The sequence below is a fragment of the Carcharhinus amblyrhynchos genome, chromosome 35 (genome assembly GCF_965287045.1).
Source record: "Carcharhinus amblyrhynchos chromosome 35, sCarAmb.v2.hapA, whole genome shotgun sequence".
NCBI lineage: Eukaryota > Metazoa > Chordata > Chondrichthyes > Carcharhiniformes > Carcharhinidae > Carcharhinus > Carcharhinus amblyrhynchos.
The window spans coordinates 1,217,748-1,242,454 of record NC_137358.1 but is presented as its reverse complement, the minus strand read 5'-3'; the positions used below and the strand labels follow the sequence as shown (position 1 = coordinate 1,242,454).

Here is a 24,707-nt window from a genome sequence, read left to right as displayed (position 1 = left end):
GACCTAGAACTTTATTCATACAACCAAACCTGAATGAGTGCCTCTTGCCAATGTTCTCTTATGATAATGATTGGAGATCCAAGTTCAAATCTTGTCCCAGGAGGCTTATATCTAGCCTTCCAAGTCCTGAGTGGACCATGGAGCAAGCAGTCTTAAACTCACATCCCAGGTTATGAAGTTCCAGTGTAATCCTGAATCTGAATCAGTCCCTTTCAGAAAGGATATTGAGAGCAACTCCTAAAACGGATGCAGCTCACTGCACTGTGTCCTTGACACACACGCACACGATGTGGAGATGCCAGCATTGGACTGGGGTAAGCACAGTAAGAAGTCTCAACACCTGGTTAAAGTCCAACAGGTTTATTTGGTAGCACAAGCCACAAGCTTTCAGAGCGCTGCTTCTTCATCAGGTGGGTGGGAGTTGTGTTCACAAACAGGGCATATAAAGACAAATTTACAAAACAATGGTTGGTATGCGAGTCTTTACAGGTAATCATTTACCTGTGGTAATTGATCAGGTAACTGATAACCTGTAAAGACTTGCATTCCAACCACTATTTTGTAAGTTGGATTTGTGTCTTTATATGCCTTGTTTGAACACAACTCCCACTCACTGGATGAAGGGGCAATGCTCCTAAAGCTTGTGCTACCAAATAAAACTGTTGGACTTTAGCCTGGTGTTGTGAGACTTCTTTCTGCCCTTGACACACTCCAGTCCTCCTGACGTGCAAGCCTTCTTGACTTCTAAATCCAATTAGGCCATCAAGACAAGACCGATACACACAATAATGCTGGACCAGGATGATAGAAATTATCTACTCCCTTGCTTTGGAAAATACCCCACCCAATTGGAAAATGTCAAATGTAACAGTACAATGGAAAGGAGGGGGGAAAGAAAGCAGGAATCTAAATCGGCCAAGTTAGTTAACATCTCATTAGGAAAATGCTAGAACTTAATATTAAGATGCTGTTTAGAAAATCATAATAGTCTGGCAGTCAACATGGTTTTGTGAAATAGAAATTATAACTTAAGAGAGTTCTCGGAGGATGGAATAAGCAGGGTGGGTGAAAGGGAACAAGATGTTCTGAAGAGTCACATGGACTCAAAATGTTAACTATTTCCCTCTCTCTACAGATGCTGCCAGACTTGCTGACTTCATCCAGCATTTTCTGTTTTTATACCAGTAAATGCAAGATCTTTGGATTTCCAAAAGGAATTCAAACAAGAAGCTACATAAAAGTGCATAGCGATGAGGGTGATATATTAGCATATATCAGTTAGCCAACAAGAAACTGAGTTGGGATCAATGGGTAATTTTCAGGTTGGCAAATTGTAAATGGTGGGGAAGGGGAGGGAGGGAGGGAGGTTGGAAGGGGATGATTCCTCTCAATGGGGATCTAAAACTCGGACACAATTTGAAAATATGGGGGTTTTCATTTTAGACAGATGGGGAGGAATTTCATTAGTCTGTATTCCTTTTCCAAAGATCTGTGGTATTGAATATATCCGATGCTTGCATTCCAAACAGAAGCAGCATGTGGTAGACACAGCTAATTGATCCGACAATCAATGGATCAGATCTAAGCTCTGTAGTCCAACCACACTGATTTGTGAATAGCGGACAATTATACAACTAACGAAAAGGGGTGGCTCCAGAACAATGGGTAGCCCCGCAAATCAGTGTAAAAGACAAGGCTTAAGCATTTCCAACTGTCTTTAGCCAGAAATGCCAGATGGATGATTCATTTCAGATTCCTCAGATCTCCGAGTTCCCAGCATCAGATGCCAGCCTTCAGCCAATTACATTCACTCCACGTGATATCAGGAAAGGCACTGCAAAAGCAATGGGCCATGGCAATTCTCCAGCAATAATACTGAAGGCTCCAAAACTTGCTGTACCCCTAGCCAAACTGTTCTGGTACAGCTGCAACACTGGCATCTACCAGGGACGAGCGGGACAAATCCAAATCACTACTCCATTGGTCTACTCTCAATCATTTGAGAAGTACTGGAATGGGAATACTGAATCCTTTTCTTGGATCACATTGTGGCCAAAATCAAGCAACATGTGAAGGTCTCTCCCTGTCAGCACTCTGCTAACTGGCTTAACCTGTGCAGCTTTCCAGCAAAACAAGCCAGTGAGACCTTTCTACCTGGCTCTCATTTCGTACATACCTTTAAATCCTGAGAGACAAACGGTAAGGGTCCGTTCATCATGGCTGGTGTTGGTTTAAGATCAGAGAAGTTGGAGGCTTGAGTGTTGACTTGACTGGCTGCAAGAACAGGGATGATGTTCGTTGTGCTGGCAACAGACACACTGACCGGCTCCTTCCTGCACAACAGTTAAAGCAAAACACTTCAATAACACGCACAAATAACATCAATCTGTAGTAACCAGTCAAATCTCTCAGAGCTGGGGAAAAAAAAAATCAGGGACAATTTTACTTTTAAAGCTTCATTTGCTTTAGTGACAGAGACAGCCATGAATTAGCCAATAAAGCTAAAAGCATTATCTCAAGGACAATATGCATGTTTTTGTAAATTTGTTCTTGGTATACAGTCAGCACCACATTTACTATACCACCCTGAAAACTGAACAACTTGCTAGGTCAGTTTAGAAAGACATTTAAGTGTGAAACTGGGTCACATGGTGACCAGGAAGGGTAAGGGTCAGTTTTCTGAATTAGTTGCATCATTAACAATTTGGTAACTCAAGTTAGATATATTGAACTTGATAGAATGGAATCAGTAACCCCACAATGAGGCGCCTGATCTTCTGGACCTCACTTATTTTCTTTGGTCATTTTTTGAGAGGGCTGGCATCAGTGGGGACAGGGTTGTGGGGAAGATGGTGAGAACAGTATCAAAGGGATTACTCAAACAGTTCCTGCAGAGAGTGTGACTGCTGTTTTCCACAGCATCATTGCCGGATCTTACATAATAAACTCGAGCTGTGGTACTCACACATTATTCTGTATGGGAGTTGTGCCAGTTGGCTGGCTATTTGTACTGGAAGGAAGACTGTAGCTGTTCTGATGTTCCACACTGTTCTCAGCAACCACGGCACTATAACCTGAAACAAAAGGTGCAATTCAACATAAAGCAATACCCCCAGAAAACAGTTCTCCAGACAGCATATATTCAGAAAATGCTGGGAGTCCTTAGGACACTGCTGTAAACAAACAATGTTACAGGTCTCTAACCTTTTGGGAGAACTGCTTCTGATGAAATGTCACAGACTTGAAAAGTTAACTCTCTCTCCATGGAGGCTGCCTAACCTGAGTGTTTCCAGTATTTGTTTAAAGTTTATTTATTACGGTCACAAGTAGGTTTACATTAACACTGCAGTGCTGCTTTTATTTCAGATTTCCAGCATCCACAGCATTGTGCCTTTAGCATTTATTGAGAAATAGGTGCCATATTAAGCAGTACCCCAAACACTGTATATTCAGCAGGAAATGCATCACATTTTAAATTATAGCAAAATATGACTGTACAGTTTCAGCAGCAACTCTTGAAGATTTAAGGCAAGTCCTGGAATGTGTTTGCTGAGGTGAAGTTACCACAGTTACTGCAAACAGCTCACATTAAGTAGTTCACAATCTCATATTTGTGAAAATTGTTCAAAGTGACAAATACTACAGAAAGAAAATGCCCTTTTCTTAGAATGTCTTTCATAATCTCAGGACTTTCCAAAATGCTTTACAGTCCATTAAATACTTGCAAACTGTAGTCATTGTTGTAATGTAGGAAACACAGCAGCCAGTACGCACACAGCAAGCACTCACAAACAACAAGATAAATGACCAGGTAATCCGTTTTAAGGACATTAGGATAAATATTGACAACCTCATTCAAGTGAAAATGCTACTTCTGAGCCCAGGCACATTTTATTCAGGGAAATAGGGCACAGAGCCTGTTTTGGATAGATTATCAGCATCATGTACTGAGCTACAGCATGGGTTAGGTACAGAGCAATGCTTACTCTACTTTGCTCCAGCAATGTGCTGAGCCCAAACTTCACATCCAAATCCCTCTTCAAACCGCTGAGTGAGGTGATCAACTTTGTGCCAATTAGGGCTGGATGAGATTATTCTAATTGGATTTAATGTGTGACCCTTACAACCAGAAAAACCTTCTCGCTGACTGAGCGGCATGGTAGCACAGTGGTTAGCACTGCTGCTTCACAGCTCCAGGGGCCTGAGTTCGATTCCTGGCTTGGGTCACTATCTGTATGGAGTTTGCACATTCTCCTCCTTTCTGTGTAGGTTTCCTCCCACAGCCCAAAGACGTGCGGGTTAGGTCGACTGGCCACACTAAAAATTACCCCTTAATCATAAGATGCTTAGGTAAGAGGGATTAGCGGGTAAACATGTAGGGATATGGGGGTAGGGCCTGGGTGGGATTGTGGTCAGTGCAGACTTGATGGGCCGAATGGCCTCCTCCTGCACTGTAGGGATTCTATTCTATTCTTCCAGCCTATCTGACCACACCGTGTCCCAGAGGGGGAAAAGGTACAACCCACTACATTGCATAGTCCCAGATAATTTTACATCACTGATGCTCAAACAGTGAAGAGGCATGCTCATCACATTAAATAACTGCAGCCAGGGTGGCCACTATTACATACTTGCAGTTCCGTTTTGCTGCTTGCTGGTGGGAATGGGCACAGCATTGGCAGGTCTTGACTGGAATGAGCTGGTGGTGTTGATTGTGGTGGTTCCTGCTGCCACAGCTGCTGCATATGCAGAAACTGAATTTGTTCCCTGCGTCCTGGAAAACAGACACCAGAAAAACAACTTATTCCTCAGGTGGTCGCAGGGTTATTGACTCCACTATCCTATCGTCCCAGCCCACTCCAATTTGTGCAATGAATTCCCTGCTATCTGACTAAACGTGCTCCTCATTTGTTTGATAAATTGCCTCCTGGCTGTGCCTCAAATGCAGCCTCAATTGTTTTCTCAATACGATATTACTACAGCCACATGTAATTCCACAAGGTCTCCTCTCAATCATCTGCTTTCATCAGAAAGGGTAGCCTTTCTGCCCCTCATACCTGCTTCACAAGATCATGGCTAACCTCATGTAACGGATTTAACCTTTATCCCCACAAAAAAAATTTATAGTTTTGAAATTTACAATTGATGCCTTTCATCAACACTGCTCCTCTCCAACACACAGACACACTTCCATCATCCCTTATGCAAGGTGCTTTCTAACAGAATTCTGAATGACCTCGTCCTAATTTTAAGTTTATGCCTCCGTGTTCTGGCTGAAGAGGCCTGGTTTTGCAGCTTTGCTCACAGCTCAGCCCACACTGGATGAAATCAGTCTCTGCCACTTTTGAATCAATGATAATGCAGCCTCTGAAATCTCATTGCATAGATTTCAGTATCTGGCTTTCAGAATGCACCATAGATATTCAGGAAAAATGTCAATCCAAATATTTACCTCCTTTGCGCCAGCTTAGATAAACACCTCCAGATACCATTCTGGGTGGGATGAGAGTGTGAATTACTTCTAGTGAAGAATTAATCATCAAAAGCTCATACAAGGATAGCCCCTTGTAAGAAAGGATATTGAGCTGTGGTTACACACAAGCAAATTTGGACCATCGTTCTCACACAGAATTCAAACATTCCCAATGTGAATAGGTATTAGGTCCCACTAATCAAATCTAGAAGACACCATACCCAAACAGATATCTTATTCTCAGTCACCAAAGGAAGGAGGGTGGGCTGGCAAGTGTTCTTAAACACTGCTCTGTACCAGTCCCACGGAAGGCAAATGAAAAGGTAATGGGGGTGACTGCAACCTCTGGGATTCAGTGTATATACATCCAGTGTCAAGGTCACACAGCCCAAAAACAGACCTAGAGCTCCCTTTCAATCAGCCTGAACATCAAAATATACTCCAAACACATTGAGAATCTTCCCCACCTCAGATAACCTTTTATCATTGAAGCTGCCAAGTTAATGTTGATTACTGGCAGACTCCACACTATGGGTCCAGTTCACCTAAAATACATCAGTTGCATCAAATAAGCTCATTTACTCAAGACAATTACAGACAATGGAAATGGCTGTAATCATTAATCAGAACTAGCTAACTAGACAATTGAAAGGTTGAGTTCAAGCCACTCCAGGATTTGGCCATAATCTTCCCTGGCCGAGAAGTGGTGTCATCCTTCAGGCCTCATCACATCTCAAAAGGACTCTACATATTGCAAAATCCTTTGAAGTGCAGTGAACGTTTTATAGGGAAATGCAGCAATTACATTAGACAAGATCCCACAAATGGGCGAATGACCACCTACTTATTTGTGGTTGTGTTGTTTGAAGGAGGAAAGCTGACTAGAGTACTAGGCGAACACTATGAATAATGCCACTGGATCTTTAACAACTGAGTCACCATACTAGCTAGGATCTCAGTTTAAACTTTCATCTCAAGGATGAGGACTCTGACAGCACAGGGCTCCTCCACAGAATACGAGCTTGGGCAGTAGCTGGAGCAGGGCTCAAAGCTAACGTTCTGATCCTGGTGTAAGAATGTTGTGCACTTATCCGAACTAAACTGAACTAATGCCCTTGTGAACCCAACCCTGTGTACTCTTCACCCTTAATAGAATTGGAACACAGATTCTCCAACGGACGTCACGTGCATCATTACTGATAGTTGTCCTTTATATACTCACTAGAGCAATGTTAAAGCATGAGGCATTTTATACTAGTAAAACACCAAGGATGTCAGAAACAGGGTTGAAGCTATTTCTAAAGGCTGCACTAGGGTTATTTGTACTTACAGAGAGTAGCTCTTGTTGGATTGTAGCAGCTTGTTTCCCCCATTACTGGATCCATTCGAGGGCAGGGTCGGTGTTTTTGTGCTGTTCAACCCCTGCGCACTCTGGGAAATAGAAATGGATGGAGGGAGATTGTTACCATGGTGAGTCTTGCTGCTTAGAACCTTTGCAGGGGACTGAGGGTGGAAAAAAGAGAGCAGAGAAGTGTTGTGAATACAAGGCAAGTGGGATGCGGGAACACAGAAATCTTGTTCTCAAACCCTTTGCAGACCTTTCCCCCACCGCTTTTTCCTTTCCCATTCCTCCCTCCCCCATCCCCGAGCTCTGTACTTGCTTAAAAAGTTATTAACTTCTCACCTTCCAGGCCTTCTGAAAGGTCACTGATCTAAACCGTTAATTCTTTCTCATCCTACTGATGCTGCCTGACCAGCTGAGTGTTTCCAGCATTTTCTGCTTTTTAGATTCCAGTATCTGTAATATTTTAAAATCAGGCTTAATTCCCACAAAACGAAACTGGGAAATACTGAACCTCATGATGCTGTTGTCTGTGCCACACCAGAAACATGCCAAGGCCCAACAGTCATTGTAGGTTTATTTAAGAATTCAGATTTAACCATCTACTGTGGTGGGATTTGAACCTAAAATTCCAGAGCATTGCTCTGGGCTTGTGGTTTGCTTGTTCAGTGACCTATACCAGTCTTCATAGGCCTCCAGAGCAGGAGGAATTTCAGCCTGTATCCAAGACAGCAACACTCATATTCCAATCCAAAATCTCCACAAATTCTGAGCATTAACAGGTCCATGAGAGTAGGCAGCGAATGATAAGTGAACGCTTTCTCAGGGGCAGAGGAAGAATTAAAAAGCTGCCCCTGGGCTGGTGACTCCAGCAGCCAGTTAAGGAGCTGCTCCAGGCCCCTGCCTGAACCCTCAAATGAAAACTAAAATGGTTGACAAAGTAAAAAAACTACAGTTACCATCAACTCTAGCCCACTAATACCTCTAGTTTTGGTAGAAATGGGGGCTGGAGTGATCGCACTGTGACAAATTCAATCTGCAACAAAGTTGTTCTCCTCAAAGCTTCAGCTTATACACAATATAAGATGGAATACAATCTTTACAACACAAGTGTATTTTACTCCCTTGAAAAGCAAACTGACCAAGCTCATTTCGCTGTCTGACCTACTCCGCTTCCGTTCATCTTCGTGATTTTCCTGCAAACAAAGCATTTTAAAATTAGCACCAAAGACATTAAGAATTTCAACGTCACAACAATATTGTGGGTTAAAGTACAGCCTTTCTACAGTATTAAGCTACATGGAGCAGAAAATCCTTAAATTGAATCCATATTCTCTCCTGAGTCATATTAACTCAGAAACCAGAGCAGCAGGAGTTGGATAATGGGTTTGTGTCTGATGGGACTGAGGCAAGTTTCCAAGATTCCCACGAGCTGGAAAATGGCTATAACTAGATAAGAGCAGGTTTGCCTGCGATGGACTCACAATCAAATGACCAAACACTGAAATGTTCAGAGACTTTAGTCATTTGGGTGCAGCACAGATAGAACACTGCTTCTAAAATGATATCCAACTATCTACAGAGGAGCTGGGCAAAACATTGCTCTAAGTGTAGTAGCACAATTCAAAATGGGTCATGCATCATTACGTTGCAAAGGGCACCTTACACAGAGCAGTGAACTACAAGGCCTTCATATCAACAGATTAGCCAAAATGAAGCAATATAACTGCACCATCATCCACTGTGATCTAGTGAGGTAGTGGAGAAGTCTGATAAATCCAGGCAATGATTCGATCACTGTATGAGCGCGCACTGGGTCAGCGTTATAGGGTCAATCTCATACATTTCCGATATGGACTCAATCACTTTCTGGTTTGCGTGGGATAGGTGCGTCTGGTTTGAATGTCCAAATATATCCTGAACCATCATTACTCACCACTGACTGGTTAGCTGGACTGAGCGGTACTGGAGAACTTGACGTTGTAGAGGTGGGAGTGCTGTTACACTGGTTAAAAAGCTCATCTTCTACGTTGCTGTTACTGTTACTTGCTGGTGATGTTGCCATTATTGATGTTTGTGCTGGAAAAACGGAGTGAGTTCCATTAAAACCAGAAGATATAATTGGTCAGGCTCACAACGACGCATAGTAATCTGACTGAAACAGAGTAGTGAGGGTACAAGTCCCTCCTAACTCAGCACTGTTAACCGGCTAGCTGACTGGCTCACACACCCTCAGCCTCAGGGATAAATTACCATCTGAAATTTATTCTAAACTCCACATCAGTTTAGACTTTCTAAAGCAAACTAGTTGTTCTAATTGTTTGTCCTGATTGTAAGCAGGAGTCAGCTGTAATGAGTAACAATGGTGGGTTTGTCAGTGATGCTCTACATCAGCCAATCACAGTTCTGCACTCAATACTTTTCATGAAACAGGTAAATGATCCAATTCAGAGAGAGCTGCTCTATCACACACACTAGCAGTTTAGAAGCTCCTTTCTTCTTTAACATCTCAACTTTATTCTATCGAGAATAATGTTAACTCTCATGTGCTCTTACGCTGACAGGAATCTTTAACTTCCACTGAAAATTAGTTGTTCTAAACAGCTGCCAGGGTTAGAGGGAATAGCTCATTTAATTGAACATGAGCCCTGGATCTCACTGATTACCCTTTTTGCTGACCATATAATTAATGAACACTTGTGTTAACTACAGCACAATTGATGTCCTCAGACTGTTAACATGTCCTGTCAACCACTCCATTCAACTCCTCTCATTCAGTGATAAGCTCTGTCGTTGTTGCTACTTCAACTGTCAAGTTTAATCAAAAGTGACCATACATTTCCCAAAAGCACATTCTGCTTATTCTTCATCTGTCTCATTGTTACATCTATTAATCAATTGAATTTCTATTCCTTTCACCCTGTTCGAACTGCCCTGTCTCTTGGAGGGTGATCACGGCTGGCCAGAGTATTTTCTGACATTATTACATTTGTAAAAAAAGTTAACTATTTGCATCCACTGCAGTGTGAAGTTTATAGAATCCCTGCAGTGCAGGAGGCCATTCGGCCCATTGAGTCTGCACCAACCACGATCCCACCCAGCCCCCATTCCCATAGCCCCACATATTTACCCCGCTAGTCCACGTGACACTAAAGGGCAATTTAGCACCATCAACCTAACCCACATATCTTTGGCCTGTGGCAGGAAACCAGAGCACCCGGAGGAAACCCACGCAGACATGGGGAGAACGTGCAGACTCTACACAGACAGTGACCCAAGCCGGGAATCGAACCTGGGTCCCTGATGGTGTGAAGCAGCAGTATTAACCACTGTGCCACCCTTGCCAGCCTAGAGCTATGACCCGAGTCACTCGATTCAGTGGCCTTGCAAAGAATAGCTGCTTTAAATTGAGTATGAGCTTTGAACTCACCCATTACCCTTTCTTTCTCACCTTAAACCATTTGTTACCAGCTCCACCAATAACGAGGAGTGTTTCCTGCTACTTTACATGTTCCAAAAAATATACCAAGTTCCTCGACAAAAAAATAAATTTCTCAGAGAAATAAACTCATAGTTCCAAATTGAGGAGGTAGAAACACCTTGATCTCTGGGCCTTCCACGGCTTAATACACACACACACACACACACACACACACACACACACACACACACACAAACACTACTGGTCTACCCAGCAAAAGTTGCCTCCCATTGGTTAGTTTAAAGTAACTTTGCCATTGGTTGTAGACAAGACATTTGACAAGCAGCACAATGAGAATACACTTACCTATCTCCTCAAGATCAAGATCATCGTATAAAAACTCATTTTCTTTAAAGTCCGGGTCCTGAGAAGAATCAACATAGTATTCGACATCATCTTTGATCTTCTTGATCTGGTCCACTTCTATCGTGCTGTTGTCTAACATGCGCAGCAGAGTTTCCAGCATTTTAATGTGGTACCTGTGCCTCTCGATGTGTTGCTTCAATTCTTCTAACCTGTCCTGTTTCTGCAGAAAGATTGTCACAAGTTAGATAAAGTTTAAATTTTAAGTTCACTTATTAGTTCAAGTTTATTAGTGTCACAAGTAGGCTTACATTAACACTGCAATGAAATTACTGTGAAAATCCCCTAGTCGCCACACTCCAGCACCTGTTCGGGTACACCGAGGGAAAATTTAGCATGGCCAACACACCTAACCAGCACATCTTTCAGACTGTGAGAGGAAACCCACATAGACACAGGGAGAATGTGCATACTCCACACAGACAGTAACCCAAGCCGGGAACTGAACCCAGGTTCCTGGCACTGTGAAGCAGCAGTGCTAACCACTGTGCCACTCTGAAGGGGCCAAGCAAAGGTTAAGAATTAGATCAGACTTATTATTATCCATTATTATTATTTTATATCTGTAACAAGATAGACTGCAAAATACAAATAGACCATGGATTATGATCAATATTGAATAGTGAGTGTTTTTATTCACATTTCATGTCCTTTCAGCCGATGCAATTGCTTCTGGACTGCTGTCACTGTGGTTTTACTGGCAGATGTAGCATATATTCTGTACAAAGCAAGGTCCCACAAAGAGAAGAGATGAATGATCATTTAATCAGTTTTAGGGATGTTAGCTGAAGGATGAATTCTGGCCGGGTCACTGGAAGAAATCCCTATTCTTCTTCAAAAGAAGAGCTGTGGAGTATTTTGTCTACCTGAATTGGGAAACATTGACTCAGTTTGATGTCTCATCCTGAGTATGGCACATCTAACACTCCACCACTCCCTCGCTATTGCCCTATAGTGTTAGCCTAGATGATATGCTCAAGGCTCTAGTAGGTCTTCAGCACCACACCACACTATAGTTAAGGAAATCCACCAGCACCTCTACTTTCTTAAAAGGCTTCCAGAAGGCATTTGATAAAGTGCCACACAAGAGACTGATCCAGAAGGTCAGATCCCAAGGGGTTGGGGATAGAGTAGTGCCTTGGATTGAGAATTGACTGGCTGATAGAAAGCAGAGAATTGGGGTAAATGGGTCCTTCTCCAGTTGGTGATCTGTAACCAGTGAGGTCCCTCAGGGTTCAGTTCTCGTACCACAACTATTCACAATTTACATCAATGATCTACAAGCATAGACGGTGTGAGATAGCAAAATTTGCTGAAGACATGAAAATAGGTGGGAAAGCAGGCTATGATGAGGAGATAAAAAAGTTTACAAATGGGGACTGACAGGCTAGGGAATGGACCAGTATCTGGCAGATGGAGTTTAACGTGGATAAGTGTGAGGTTATTCATTTGGCTGGAAAAATAAAAAGACAAGGTATTATTTAAATGGGAAACAGATTCAAAAGGCAACTGTGCAGAGGGATCTGGGTGTTCTTGTGCATGAGTCTCAGGAAAGGGAATGCAGGTGCAGAATGTTATAAGGAAGGTAAATGGAATCTTGGCATGTATTGCAAAGGGTCTACTGTATAAAAGTAGAGAAGTGTTGTTACAATTGTATAAGGCATTGGTGAGACCACACTTGGAATACTGTGTTCAGTTTTGGTCACCTTCCTTGAGAAAGGGTGTGGTGCCACTGGAGGCGCTTCAGAAGAGGTTCACTAGATTGATTCCAGGTTTGAACATAGAACATAAAACACTACAGCACAAACAGGCCCTTCGGCCCACAAGTTGCGCTGATCATATCCATACCTACCAGGCCTATCTATAACCCTCAATCCCATTAAATCCCATGTACTCATCCAGAAGTCTCTTAAAAGACCCCAACGAGTTCGTCTCCACCACCACCGACGGCAGCCAATTCCACTCAACCGCCACCCTCTGAGTGAAAAACTTACCCCTGACATCTCCTCTGTACCTACTCCCCAGCACCTTAAACCTGTGGTCCTCTTGTAGCGACCATTTCAGCCCTGGGAAATAGCCTCTGAGAATCCACCCTATCTATACCTCTCAACATCTTATAAACCTCTATCAGGTCACCTCTCATCCTTTGTCTCTCCAAGGAGAAAAGACCTAGCTCCCTCAACCTATCCTCATAAGGCATGCCACCCAATCCAGGCAACATCCTTGTAAATCTCCTCTGCACCCTTTCAATAGCTTCCACATCCTTCTTGTAGTGAGGCGACCAGAACTGCGCACAGTACTCCAACTGGGGTCTGAAAAGGGTCTTATAATGTTGAAGGGGCTGTCGTATGAGGAGTGTTGAGTAGTTCAGGCTTGTACTCACTGGCATACAGGAGAATGAGGGGTGATTTGATTGAAGTTTGATTGAAGTTTATAAAATACTCAATGGGATTGATAAAGTAAATGTTAACCAAATGTTCCCCCTTCTAGAACTGTCTAGGTCAAGAGGTCATTGTTGTGGAGTAAGACGGGGAGGGTCAAGGCAGAGATAAGGAGAAGCTTTTTCTCACAGAGGTGTGAATCTAACAAACACAGGTCCCAGAGTACAGTGGATGCAGAACCAATCAATGGATTCAAGAAAGAGACTGAGAATATAAAAGCCATAAGGTTTTTGTATAGTTTGTTATCTCATGCTGTCCTGCACGTATGCAGAAGTACCATTAATCACACTCTGTAGTCTAGCTGTACCTAGTACTAAGTGTGTTAACTGTCGTGTAAAGATTTATTGCGATGAGAGTGTGTACAGAGTTGATTGGTTTTCAGAACATTATGAACTGTGCATGCAGCTATACTACCGCTCTATTGGTGTAAAAGAGTCAGGGACAAGTTGTAATGGGCTAATGCTCTGGAAGCCCACCTACAGACTGGGATAAGTGTTTGGAAAAAGTAGAACCAAGAAGTTAATTTTGCCTGGGAGTGCGGGACCACTGATGGCTGCCCACCCTAAGGAAAACTAGCTCCGACGTTGTAAAAGAATAAAGGTGTAAATCTTCTATCCGGAGTTGACTTGATTATTATCAAACGAAGCCGAACGCAGAGCGCCGAACCTTAGAAACTATCAAGGCAGATAAATATTTGATCAAAAGTGGGATAAAGGGCCATGAGGAAAACGCAAGGAAGTGGAGTTAGGATGAGATGGAGATTAGTCATGATCATACAGAATGGCGGAGGGGGTTCGAAGGACTGAACTGCCTCCTCTCACTCCCAATTCCTATGTTCCTACGGCTAAGGAAATTCAGCATTTCCACTACAACTCACCAATTTTTACAGATGCACCGTAGAAAGCATCCTTTCTGGATGTTTCACAGCTTGGTATGGCTCCTGCTCTGACCAAGACCACAAGGAACTACAAAGGGTTGTGAACGAAGCCCAGTCCATCATACAAACCAGCCTCCCATCCACTGACTCTGTCTACACTGTCCGCTGCCTCGGAAAAGCAGCCAGCATAATCAAGGGCCCCATGCACCCCGGATATACTTTCTTCCACCTCCTTCTGTTGGGAAAAAGATACAAAAGTCTGAGGTCACGTACCAACCGACTCAAGAACAGCTTCTTCCCTGCTGCCATCAGACTTTTGAATGGACTTACCTTATATTAAGCTGATCTTTCTCCACATCCTAGCTATGACTGTAACACTACATTCTGCACTCTCTTGTTTCCACCTCTGTGATTGGTACTTTTTGTCAATATTTTTCACTGTATACCAATAGATGTGACAATAAATCAAATCAAATCAAATCCCACAAGTTAGAGTGCCACTATGTATACCAAGCTGGCAAAGCCTCAAATCCATGACATATTCTGCCTCACAGGGAGTTCTGATAGGGATCCCTGGGTGAGGTCCTCAGCACCTCTGCAAACAATCCTCTGTTGTTTGGCTGCCAGGCAAAAAGATCATGGTGCAGCTTTTAAGGATTTGACATCCCAGATAGAGAGAACAGCAGTCACAATGCTGACCTCAAAACTATTTGAAAACACATTCATTAGAAGAACTGAAAGTAAACAAGTTTTGTAAAGAAAGTTTCAAGGCTTTGTTTTTTAACAGTAGTCTTGGTGAATGACTAATATTATCAACAACTGCACTTAATAGCACTTTAGCTTAGAAAAAACATCTTATAGTGCTTTAGAGGCATTAAGAGATAAAAACAGACACCAAGAGGCTTGAAGATGCAGCATCGGAAAATAAAAAGAAATTGCAAGGCTGCAGGGAAAGATTGCTTTTACTGACAGCCGACACACACACAGGACAGGCTGAATGGTCTCCTTCTATGTAGTTATGATTCTATTAAACAATGGAGGAGATTAGAAAGGTGACAAGAAGCTTCATTAAAGAGGATAGCCTCAAAGGGAGAGAGATATGGGAGGTGAAAGGGCAGGGATGTCTAGAACACAGGGGCTAGAAGAATGATGGCATGGCCAGTAATGGGTGGAAGGGAGGAATGCACAAAAAGCCAAATTCAAAGAAACAAAAGAATTGGAGGTGGGGCAGATGGGATATGTTGCCAGGGTGGAGACAGTTAAGGAGATAGGGATTTAGGATTTAGCCAGTTAGGTAAGAATGTTAAAAAATGAAGCACTGGGCAGTAAGCACAGGGTGCAATGAATGAGCAGGACTTGGTAAAGATATGAACTGGGCAGTAGAGTTTTGGATCTAGATTATGGAGAGTGAAGAATGGGAGGTTAGTTTTGGAATAGCCAGGTCTGAAGGTGATAAAGGCCTTCACTAGTGGATGAGCAATGTTACAAAGGTGGAGGTCAGCAACCTTTGTGATGGATAGTACATGAGATCAGAAGCTCAGCTTCGAGCTGAATATGATGGTGAGATCACAAACAGTCTGCTTCAGTCCAAGGCAATCATCGGAAAGGAGGGCTGAAGTCAATGGTGAAGCATAGAATCCTTACAGTACAGAAGGCGGCCATTTGGCCCACCGAGTCTGTACTGACTCTCTGAAAGAGCATCCCACCCAAACTCATCCCTGTAACGCACCATTAATTTACCTAACCTACACATTTTGGGATTGTGGGATGAAACCCACACAGATATTTGGAGGACACAGAACATTATAGTGCAGTGCAGGCCCTTTGGCCCTCAATGTTGCACTGGCCTGTAAAACCAATCTAAAGCCCATCTAATTTACACTATTCCAATATCATTCATATGTTTATCCAATGACCACTTAAGGGACCTTAATATTGGTGAATCCACTACTGTTGCAGGCAGGGCATTCCCTTACTACTCTCTGAGTAAAGAACCTACCTCTGACATCTGTCCTCTACCTATCACCTCTCAATTTAAAGCCATGTCCCCTCATGCTAGCCATCTCCATCCGAGGAAAAAGGCTCTCACTGTCCACCCTATCTAATCCTCTGATCATCTTACATGCCTTTATTAAGTCACCTCTTAACCTTCTTCTCTCTAACAAAAACAGCCTTAAGTCCCTCAGCCTTTCCTCATAAGACCTTCCCACCATACCAGGCAACATCCTGGTTAATCTCCTCTGCACCCTTTCCAATGATTTCATATCCTTCCTAATAATGCAGCGACCAGAACTGTATGCAATACTCCAAGTGCAGCTGAACTAGAGTTTTGTACAGCTGCAACATGACCTCATTGCTCCGAAACTCAATCCCTCTACCAATAAAAGCTAACGTGCAAACTCCACAGATAATTGCCCAAGATTGTTAACCACTGTGCCACCGTGCTGCCCCTAAAGGGACAGAATTTGGAGGCAATGAACCAGAGTAAAGTGAAGCCATTAACAATAAAATACTATGGCAACTGTGACTTATTAAAAAAAACAGGAAATCCCCACAGTTAACAACGTGGTCATGATTAACAAGGTAAGGAATAGTGCAGTTAGGAAATGAACATGCAGGAAGCCTGGTGTATGTTCAACATTCTCACAGGTGGCACTTGTACACAGGGTTTTATAGCAGCAGCAGCATTAGATATATTCACCAGGTCTTACAGTAACAGGCGGGTATGGTCCGGGCTATACCTATGGGCAGAGTATTAAAGCATTTCATTCCTACCTCTTTTTCACCTTTCTTTTTCCTCGTCACTGCTGACAAAGTTTCCATTTCACTTTCAAAAAGATCAACCTGGGAACAGCAACATGATTACCATCACTGGTCTGCGTGAACATGAGGCTCAGAAATAAATGAATAAATCAACAGAGGTTTAAAATAAATTCAAAGTGAAATTAGCCAGGGTGACTCACCTGCATATTTAACGTGTCTATCGTATTCTGAAATGGAAGACAGATAATGACAAAAGAGATTTGCATGATTAATTAGAATCCTCTTTTAAATGCCAAGATTTTACCAATTTTGCTCACAGGACAGCTTGTCATCATAAAGCCCTTGTTAGAGGGTGGTGAAGCGTGGCAGAGGTGAGGGGAGCAGATCATGCTGTCAATTGCCACTTGGCCATCAATCAGTAGGGACATAATCGCAACACAGTCACAACAAAGCACTAACCCCACATCCCAACAGTCCAGCTGGTCGTGAATCAGTGAGTTGCAGGCCAATAGCTGGCTGCTCTCTTTAACGCCAGGTTTGTGAGTTTGTCTCAAGTCTGACATTTCTTTTGATCTATATTGCTTTAACAATCCCAGCTATTTGGAAGGTATTATCAGAACAATAACGACATGGCCCATTTTAACTGTGAGACTGTCGTATTGTAGAGTTCCTGATAGGCCAGGCTTCAGATTCCAAAATACTCAACAGTTTCAGGTAGCTGAATACATCCAAAATCTTGCTCCTGGCCTCTGACTAATCACCTAACATCACATCTTCACGCATACTCATTGCTGGTCACTATCCTCAGCAAATGCACTTGGGGAAGACCAGACATGGCTGATTCCAGTAAGTAAAAGCATAAGGCTCTCAGAGTGACAGCAGCAAAGAACTGCCCCAAGGCTGACAATGCTGCTGCGATGCCAGTGTCAGCAGGGTTTGCACGAGGCCTGCACATAATAAAAAAACTTGCACTTTTGCAGCAGCATTAACGCGGTGAAGCGTCTCAGGCAGGAGGCAACATAATGAAGCGGGAGGAACTTGCACAGGAAAATATGTTCATATAAAAAAAACCAAGGATAAACAATACGGAAATGCAAAAAGTTGCACCGGAAAAAACAATGGAAGCAATCTCAAAAAACACAAACAAAAAACAAATCTTAAAGATTGTAAGAAGTAAAAGGAACATTCCCATGGAAGTGGGCGCTGATGACTTGTCACGCATTCTCCTCTTTTTGCCTACAATGCGGCAAGTTCTGGGAGCAACAGCAGAAGCTCTTGAACTGGCCTGAGTTGTGTCAACCCTGACCCTCTGAAAAATATTCGGGCTACACTGCCATCACTCACCGTTAGCCACTGACAGATTTCTTCCTTTTCCTTCTGTGCAGGATCCACCTTCGTCGCTGATCCCAGCCCTTCTTTAGAATAGGCTTTGGTCTTTGTTTCTCTTTCCACTATCTTGAACCTTTCCATTTGCTTTATAGAAAAGATTTAAATACTTGAACCTCAAATTTAGATTTAAAAATCGCACTACGCATTCTCTACACCCTGGCCCCCACTCACTTGCCTCCAATCAGCTGACCAAGACAAGCCTCAGACTCCTCTGTGACTGGCTGATGGAGTGACAATTGCAGTGAGGTGATAAGTTTTCTTTCTCTCATTCAATAATCACAAAGCAACATAGGTCAACTGACCATTAGCTGAGGCCAGCAGATTCGAGTGTCAGAACAACAGCACTCAAACCTGGTATCTTCGGATAACACAGGCAGTTCAGGCTGTGCCTGAATTGGACTAAAACCCTGGGTACAGATACATCAATTATCATCACTGTAACATATCAAACTAATAATTTCCTTCAATAAAAAGCAAGCATTAAAATACATGCAGAAAGGAAAGAATTCCCAGTGCTCAAGCCTATCAAAGTCAGCATGTGACCATATCATGCACACCATGTCTATGCAGCACTACGCAGTACCAAGCGTTCCTGGGGATTAACTTTCACCTTTTTCAGTGAGATCTACAACAGAACCACAGCCTCCCTGTTTCAGTTTCCATCTTGACTTCTAGAAATTTACATTGGCTTTTATTAAAGCATCCCTTTCATTGTACTTTGTATGAAAATGCAGGAATAAGTCTGTGTAAACCTGCAGAGAATATAGGCAGGATGTGGGGCTTTAAACAAGAGTAAGCTATGTTAAAAAAAACACAGGGGGGCAATCTGACAAAACGTAGCTCAGTGTTACAGATAATGAGGCAATCGCACAACATGGCCCAATATCACAGCAGATAGTGGAACTAAAAGGAAGGTATTCTTAAGCAACAGCTGAAAAGCAAGGACATCATTTATAAAGTCCAGAGCAGACAAGAGCAGAGAGGAAACAGCAAATTTTCTGGTTGGTGCTATGCTCATTTGAATAATTAGTGCATGCATACTAAATTTAGTACCTGTGTTAAAACTGTGCAGAGAGGAACTTGGTCAAAGTTAACCAACCAGTCTACACTTTTAATGTATACAAGAATGACAACAAAGCAACAATAAGACCTGGTGGGAAATACCCAGATAATTGGGGTGGTGGAGTAAGGACATGCTGTTGTACAGAACACATGACATCAGAGTAGTACAGAATGTCAGGAAGTTACTGCACATAACGTGATAGAGGAAAAATCTAGAGCTATGACACAGAGTGCAGGACTGTACAGGCCTTGCGGAGTGGTACAGGCGTTGTACAGTATAGCAATGATAGTGTGAGGGTACAAGACAGTACAGGTATTGGGGGACTGTAAAGGCATTGCAGGGTGGTACAGGCATTGTACAGTACAGCAATGACACTGTGAGGGTGTTTTTTTTTTCATTCGTTCATGGGACATGGGCATCACTGGCTGGGCCAGCATTTATTGCCCACCCCTAATTGCCCTGGAGGAGGGGGTGGTGAGCTGCCTTCTTGAATTGCTGCAGTTCACATGCTGTGGGTTGACCCACAATGCTGTTAGGGAGGGAATTCCAGGTATGTGACCCAGCGATTGCGAAGGAATGGCGACGTATTTCTAAGTCAGGATGGTGAGTGGCTTGGAGGGGAACTTGCAGGTGGTGGTGTTCCCATGTATCTGCTGCCCTTGACCTTCTAGATGGAAGTGGTCGTGGGTTTGGAAGGTGCTGCCTAAGGATCTTTGGTGAATTGCTGCAGTGCATCTTGTAGACAGTATACATTGCTGCTACTGAGTATTGGTGGGGAGGGAGCGGATGGTTGTAGATGTGGTGCCAATCAAGCAGGCTGCTTCATCCTGGATGGTATCAAGTTTCTTGAGTATAAGGCGTTACAGGCATTGTATTCTACAGCAATGACATTGTGAGGGCGTAAGGTAGTACAGGCATTGTGCAATACAGCAATGACATTGTGACAGTGCACGGTGGCACAGGCATTGTACAGTACAGCAATGGCCCCGTGAGGGTGCAGGGCGATACAGGCACTGTACAGTACAGCAATGACACTGAGGGTGCAGGGTGGTACAGGCATTGTACAGTACAGCAATGGCCCTGTGAGGGTGCAGAGTGATACAGGCATTACACAGTATAGTAATGACACTGTGAGGGTGCAGGGTGGTACAGACAATGTGCAGTGTAGCAATGGCTCTGTGGGGGTGCAGGGTGGTACAAACAGGCATTGTACAGTACTGCAATGGCATTGTGAGGGTACATTACCGTTTCAATTAGTTTTCGGTTTTCTTGTAGCTGCCTCTTGTCTTTGATTTCGTTGGAGGCCACCCATGTCTTTATTTGGTCTCGCAACCTCTGCAGGGAAAATAGAACACAATACAACAAATTCAAACCATCAGCAGGAAGGCAGAATGACACACAACCTGTTGCTTTTCTACTGGAAGCAACTTACAGCAGATTGATCCTGGGCCTGTTGAAGAAATGGGCACTGCATGAGAATTATACAGCTGTACAGCTGAACAGAAAAATCAGATGGAACTGGTTCTATGACTGGGGATTCCTGGGTTGACACTTCTCTACTGGCATGACTTCTTAAAAGTTTCCTTATTTGTATTTTTGTTTGAATGCCAATAATTCCCTCTGTGTGCTATTTTTAGCAAACATATTAACATGTTCAGAACTATTTCTGCTTCGCTGTTGCTAGCATCTCAATTGTTTTAATGCAGACATAGGGAATGCAACTCAAAAATATATCTCCTCTGGTTGAGTTAGACATTACACATATATACTTCTAAAAAGCAGGGATTACTGAAGTAGGAACTATTTCTGTGATGTCAGATTTCTCTCCACTCTGTGTACAGCAGGGACTATGAGAGCCAAAGTTTCAAATGGATTCAAACGTTTGAAAAACATTGGCAGCAACTTTACATTTTCTTCTTTTTGATGCAGGGAGAAAGTTACACAAGCAGCTGAAATTGGATTAGTGATTTGGTTTGAACTATAAATTAGTCATTCACCATGTTACCATTGAAAGGTTATCCAGTCATCTGACCTGTTCATTAAATCCATCTCCAAATCAATTCCAGCTTCTCGGAACAGGGGGACCTACCACTCACTCAGTTGTTTCAAAATAGCGAGTGAGGTCTGTAAGTCTGCACGAGCGCCCCCTCAGCAAAGCCTATCAGCTTCTGATAAACATGAAGACAATAAGTCGGTGAGAGAATGACAGAATTGTAAGAGACTATTCTGTTGTGTCACAATTCAGCACTTCTGACAACTGTCAAGTGATCCACACGCATCAGAAGCCTGAATTTCTGTTACACTCTAACCCCGGAATCCCCTTTATGATGATATGTCCCGTGGAAAATAGAAGCACAAGGAGGCCACTCGGCCCTTCGAGCCTGCTCCGCCATTCATTTTGATCATTGCTGATCATCAAATTCAATATCCGGATCCTGCCATTTCCCCATGTCCCTTGATCCCTGTAGCCCCAAGAGCTATACCTAATTTCTTCTTGAAATCACATGTTTTGGCCTCAACTACTTTCTGCATGAGGGAATTTCATAGATTCATCACTCTGGGTGAAGAAATTTCTCCTCACCTCAGTTCTAAAAGGTTTACACTTTATCCTCAAACTATAACTCCTAGTTCTGGACTCCCCCCACCATTGGAAACATTCTTACCGAATCTACCCAGTCTACATGGCAGACTGTGGAATTTGAATTCAATAAAAAAAATTCTGGAATTAAGAATCTAGTGATGACCATGAAACCATTGTCGATTGTCAGAAAAACCCATCTGGTTCACTAATGTCTTTTAGGGAAGGAAATCTGCCGTTCCTACCTGGTCTGGCCTACATATGATCCACAGCAACTGACTCTTAACTCCCTCCAAGGGAAACTAGGGATGGGCAATAAGTGCTGGTCAGTCAGCAACGCCCATGTCAAAAAAGTAAAGCTTACATTAACACTGCAATGAAGTTACTGTGGAAAATCCCCTAGTCGCCATACTTTGGTTGGCGCCTATTCAGGACAATGCACCTAACCAGCATGTCTTTTAGACTGTGGGAGGAAATCGGAGCACATGGAGGAAACCCATTCGGACACGGGAAGAACACGCAAACTCCACACAGCCAGTGACCTAAGCGGGGAATCGAACCCAGGTTCTTGACGCTTGAATCAGCAGTGCTAACCACTGTGCTACCATGCCATCCCACAAATGCAAATGAAAAAAACATGCTATTTGCTGAGTTCATCCTGATCACCGTTTATTCTGTTTTCATCATTGATGCCATGGCTGATTAGTGTAAAGGTGCGTTTGGGGTTGGAAGGAAAACAGGAGGACAATGCCAGAAAATTAAATGTTTTTAACATGCAAAGTAGACCATCCAACTGAGCCAGCTTGACATTCTGCTTCATGTCCATTTTTGTTGGGATCTTGCTGTGCCTAAAACAGTTGCTGCATTTATTCAGACACCACCATAATGATTTTATATGAAGCGTGGAAATGATTGTGAAAGTAGCAGTCTCTCAACCGCAGCTTAGTTTCTCTCAACACAGAAGTTGGAAGGGAAAGGGTGAGAGGTGTGAGTTACTGCCCTTGACAACAACGCAGCATCTGACTGAGTTAGGCATCAAGAAGCCCTACCAAGATTGGAATCAATGGGATTCAAGGGGAAAGCTCTCCATTGGGTGGAGTCATACCCAACACAAAGGAGGATGGTTATACTTTTGGAGATCACTCATCTCAGTCCCAAGACATTGCTGCAGGAGCTCCTCAGGGAGGTGTCCTAGACCCAGCCATCACTGACCTTCTTACTTAAAGTCAGAAGCATCTTAAGGTCAGAATACATGAGCAATTTCAGGTACTGAATCAGTCTGTGTCCATATACAGCAAGACCTGGACAACATTCAGGTTTGGCAATAACTGGCAAGGAATAGGTGTCCAGCAACGATCATTTCCAATAAGAAAGAATCTAAGCATTTCCCCTTGACATGCAATGGCATTACCATCACTGAATTTCCCACTATCAACATCCTGGGGTTACCACTGACCAGGAATTGGATCAGCAATATGAATATTCCAAGCCAAGTAACTCACTGCCTGACTCCCCAGAATTCATTATCTATCAGGTTCAAGTCAGGAGCATGATGGAAAATTCTTCACTTACTTGGATGAGTGCCGCTCTGAGAGCAGTCAAGAAGCTTGACACTACCCAGGACAAATCAGCCTGGATAATCGGCATTCCTTCCACCACCTTTGCACAGTGGCAGCAGTGTGCACAATATAAAAGATGCACTGCAGTAACTCACCAAAGCTCCTTTGACAGCACCTTTCAAACCCAAGAGCTCTACTCACTAGAAGGCCAAGGGCAGCAGACATATGGGCACACCACCACCTGCAAGTTCTCCTCTAAGCCATACAACTCTGGCTTGGAAATATACTGCTGTTACTCCAGGGTCACAGAATCAAAATCCTGGAATTCTCTCCCTTATAGCACTGAGGGAGTACCTGCACAGGATGCACTGCAGCACCAGGCTGTAACTCTGTCGCCTTCTCAAGGGCAACTAGGGATGGGACACAAATGTTGGCCTTGCCAGCAATGTGCACATCCCATTAAAGAATTTTTAAAATTCCATGGGAGAAACAATCTTTTCACCAACACACAAGCTGTTACTGAAGATGATCAGCTGATTAAATGCGCAACCCGTCCACTCACACCAGTGACTGTTGTGTTTCAGCCATGGGTGCTGAACCAAATCATGTGAGCACCACAGAGGGCAGCCTGCATTTAACTCCTGTTCATGGAACCGCTTAACAGCAAAAGTAAAACCCTCCGCCTCGGGCCCTTTCTCTCACCTGCAGTTTCTTAATTTCCTTCTTCAGGTCTGCTTCATATTTTTCCTTCTGATTTGCGTTTGCTGCGCTGTGAACCTGTTTTACAAGAAGATGCTGTTAAAAACGGCATTGCTGTCACTGCTTACCAAAGACACAGGACATCTGTCACTAGCTCAGCACTAATGTTCGCTCAAGGAACAAGGGACAGCTGAATCACAATGACAATCCAGGTCAGGCCATCCAGGCTCACTTACCTTTACTGAGAAAGGCACTGCATAGATCAATACAGTTTTCAGTATTTTAGGCTGTCCTGTCTTTAAACATCATAAAAACCTCAACAATGGTATTGAAGAAACTGAGGTTAAAAGAATTCCTCAATATTTTAGTCATAGCTAATGTTCCGTTTAATTAACATTTAGATCAAAGCTTTCCAGTTCGGCTTCCTCCACTTTCATCCCACTTCTCCAAGTTGCGTTTTTCAATCTAGATCTGACATAGTGGCTTCCTTTAACCCCCACTAAACTGAATAAGACTGGCAGTTTCGGAGCTTCACTGCACGGACAGAATTATAGAAACCCTATACTGCAGAAGGAGGCCATTCAGCTCATCAACTCCCAAAGTATCTTACTCAGGTTCAACCCACACCCCATTCCCTTAACCCCACACACTTATCCCACTAATTCCCCTAACTTACACA

The 24,707-nt window shown here is 43.2% G+C and overlaps 1 protein-coding gene across 4 annotated transcripts in view; it reads right to left on the bottom strand.

Annotated features, from left to right (window-relative positions):
• LOC145361548 (CCR4-NOT transcription complex subunit 3-like) overlaps positions 1 to 24,707 on the bottom strand; it is a 75,117-nt gene that overhangs the window by 11,732 nt on the left and 38,678 nt on the right. For 3 of the 4 annotated variants that reach the window (XM_080217374.1, XM_080217376.1, XM_080217375.1), the window contains 12 exons: positions 24,032 to 24,106; positions 20,438 to 20,527; positions 18,085 to 18,213; positions 16,941 to 16,967; positions 16,753 to 16,821; positions 10,603 to 10,822; positions 8,752 to 8,894; positions 7,958 to 8,011; positions 6,804 to 6,976; positions 4,632 to 4,774; positions 2,966 to 3,074; positions 2,177 to 2,333 (listed from right to left, as the gene is read on the bottom strand). In XM_080217374.1, coding sequence (XP_080073500.1) covers positions 2,177 to 2,333; positions 2,966 to 3,074; positions 4,632 to 4,774; positions 6,804 to 6,976; positions 7,958 to 8,011; positions 8,752 to 8,894; positions 10,603 to 10,822; positions 16,753 to 16,821; positions 16,941 to 16,967; positions 18,085 to 18,213; positions 20,438 to 20,527; positions 24,032 to 24,106 — 1,389 coding nt within the window. The remainder of the gene's footprint in view (positions 1 to 2,176; positions 2,334 to 2,965; positions 3,075 to 4,631; positions 4,775 to 6,803; positions 6,977 to 7,957; positions 8,012 to 8,751; positions 8,895 to 10,602; positions 10,823 to 16,752; positions 16,822 to 16,940; positions 16,968 to 18,084; positions 18,214 to 20,437; positions 20,528 to 24,031; positions 24,107 to 24,707) is intronic. The other variant, XM_080217377.1, reaches the window with a different exon arrangement.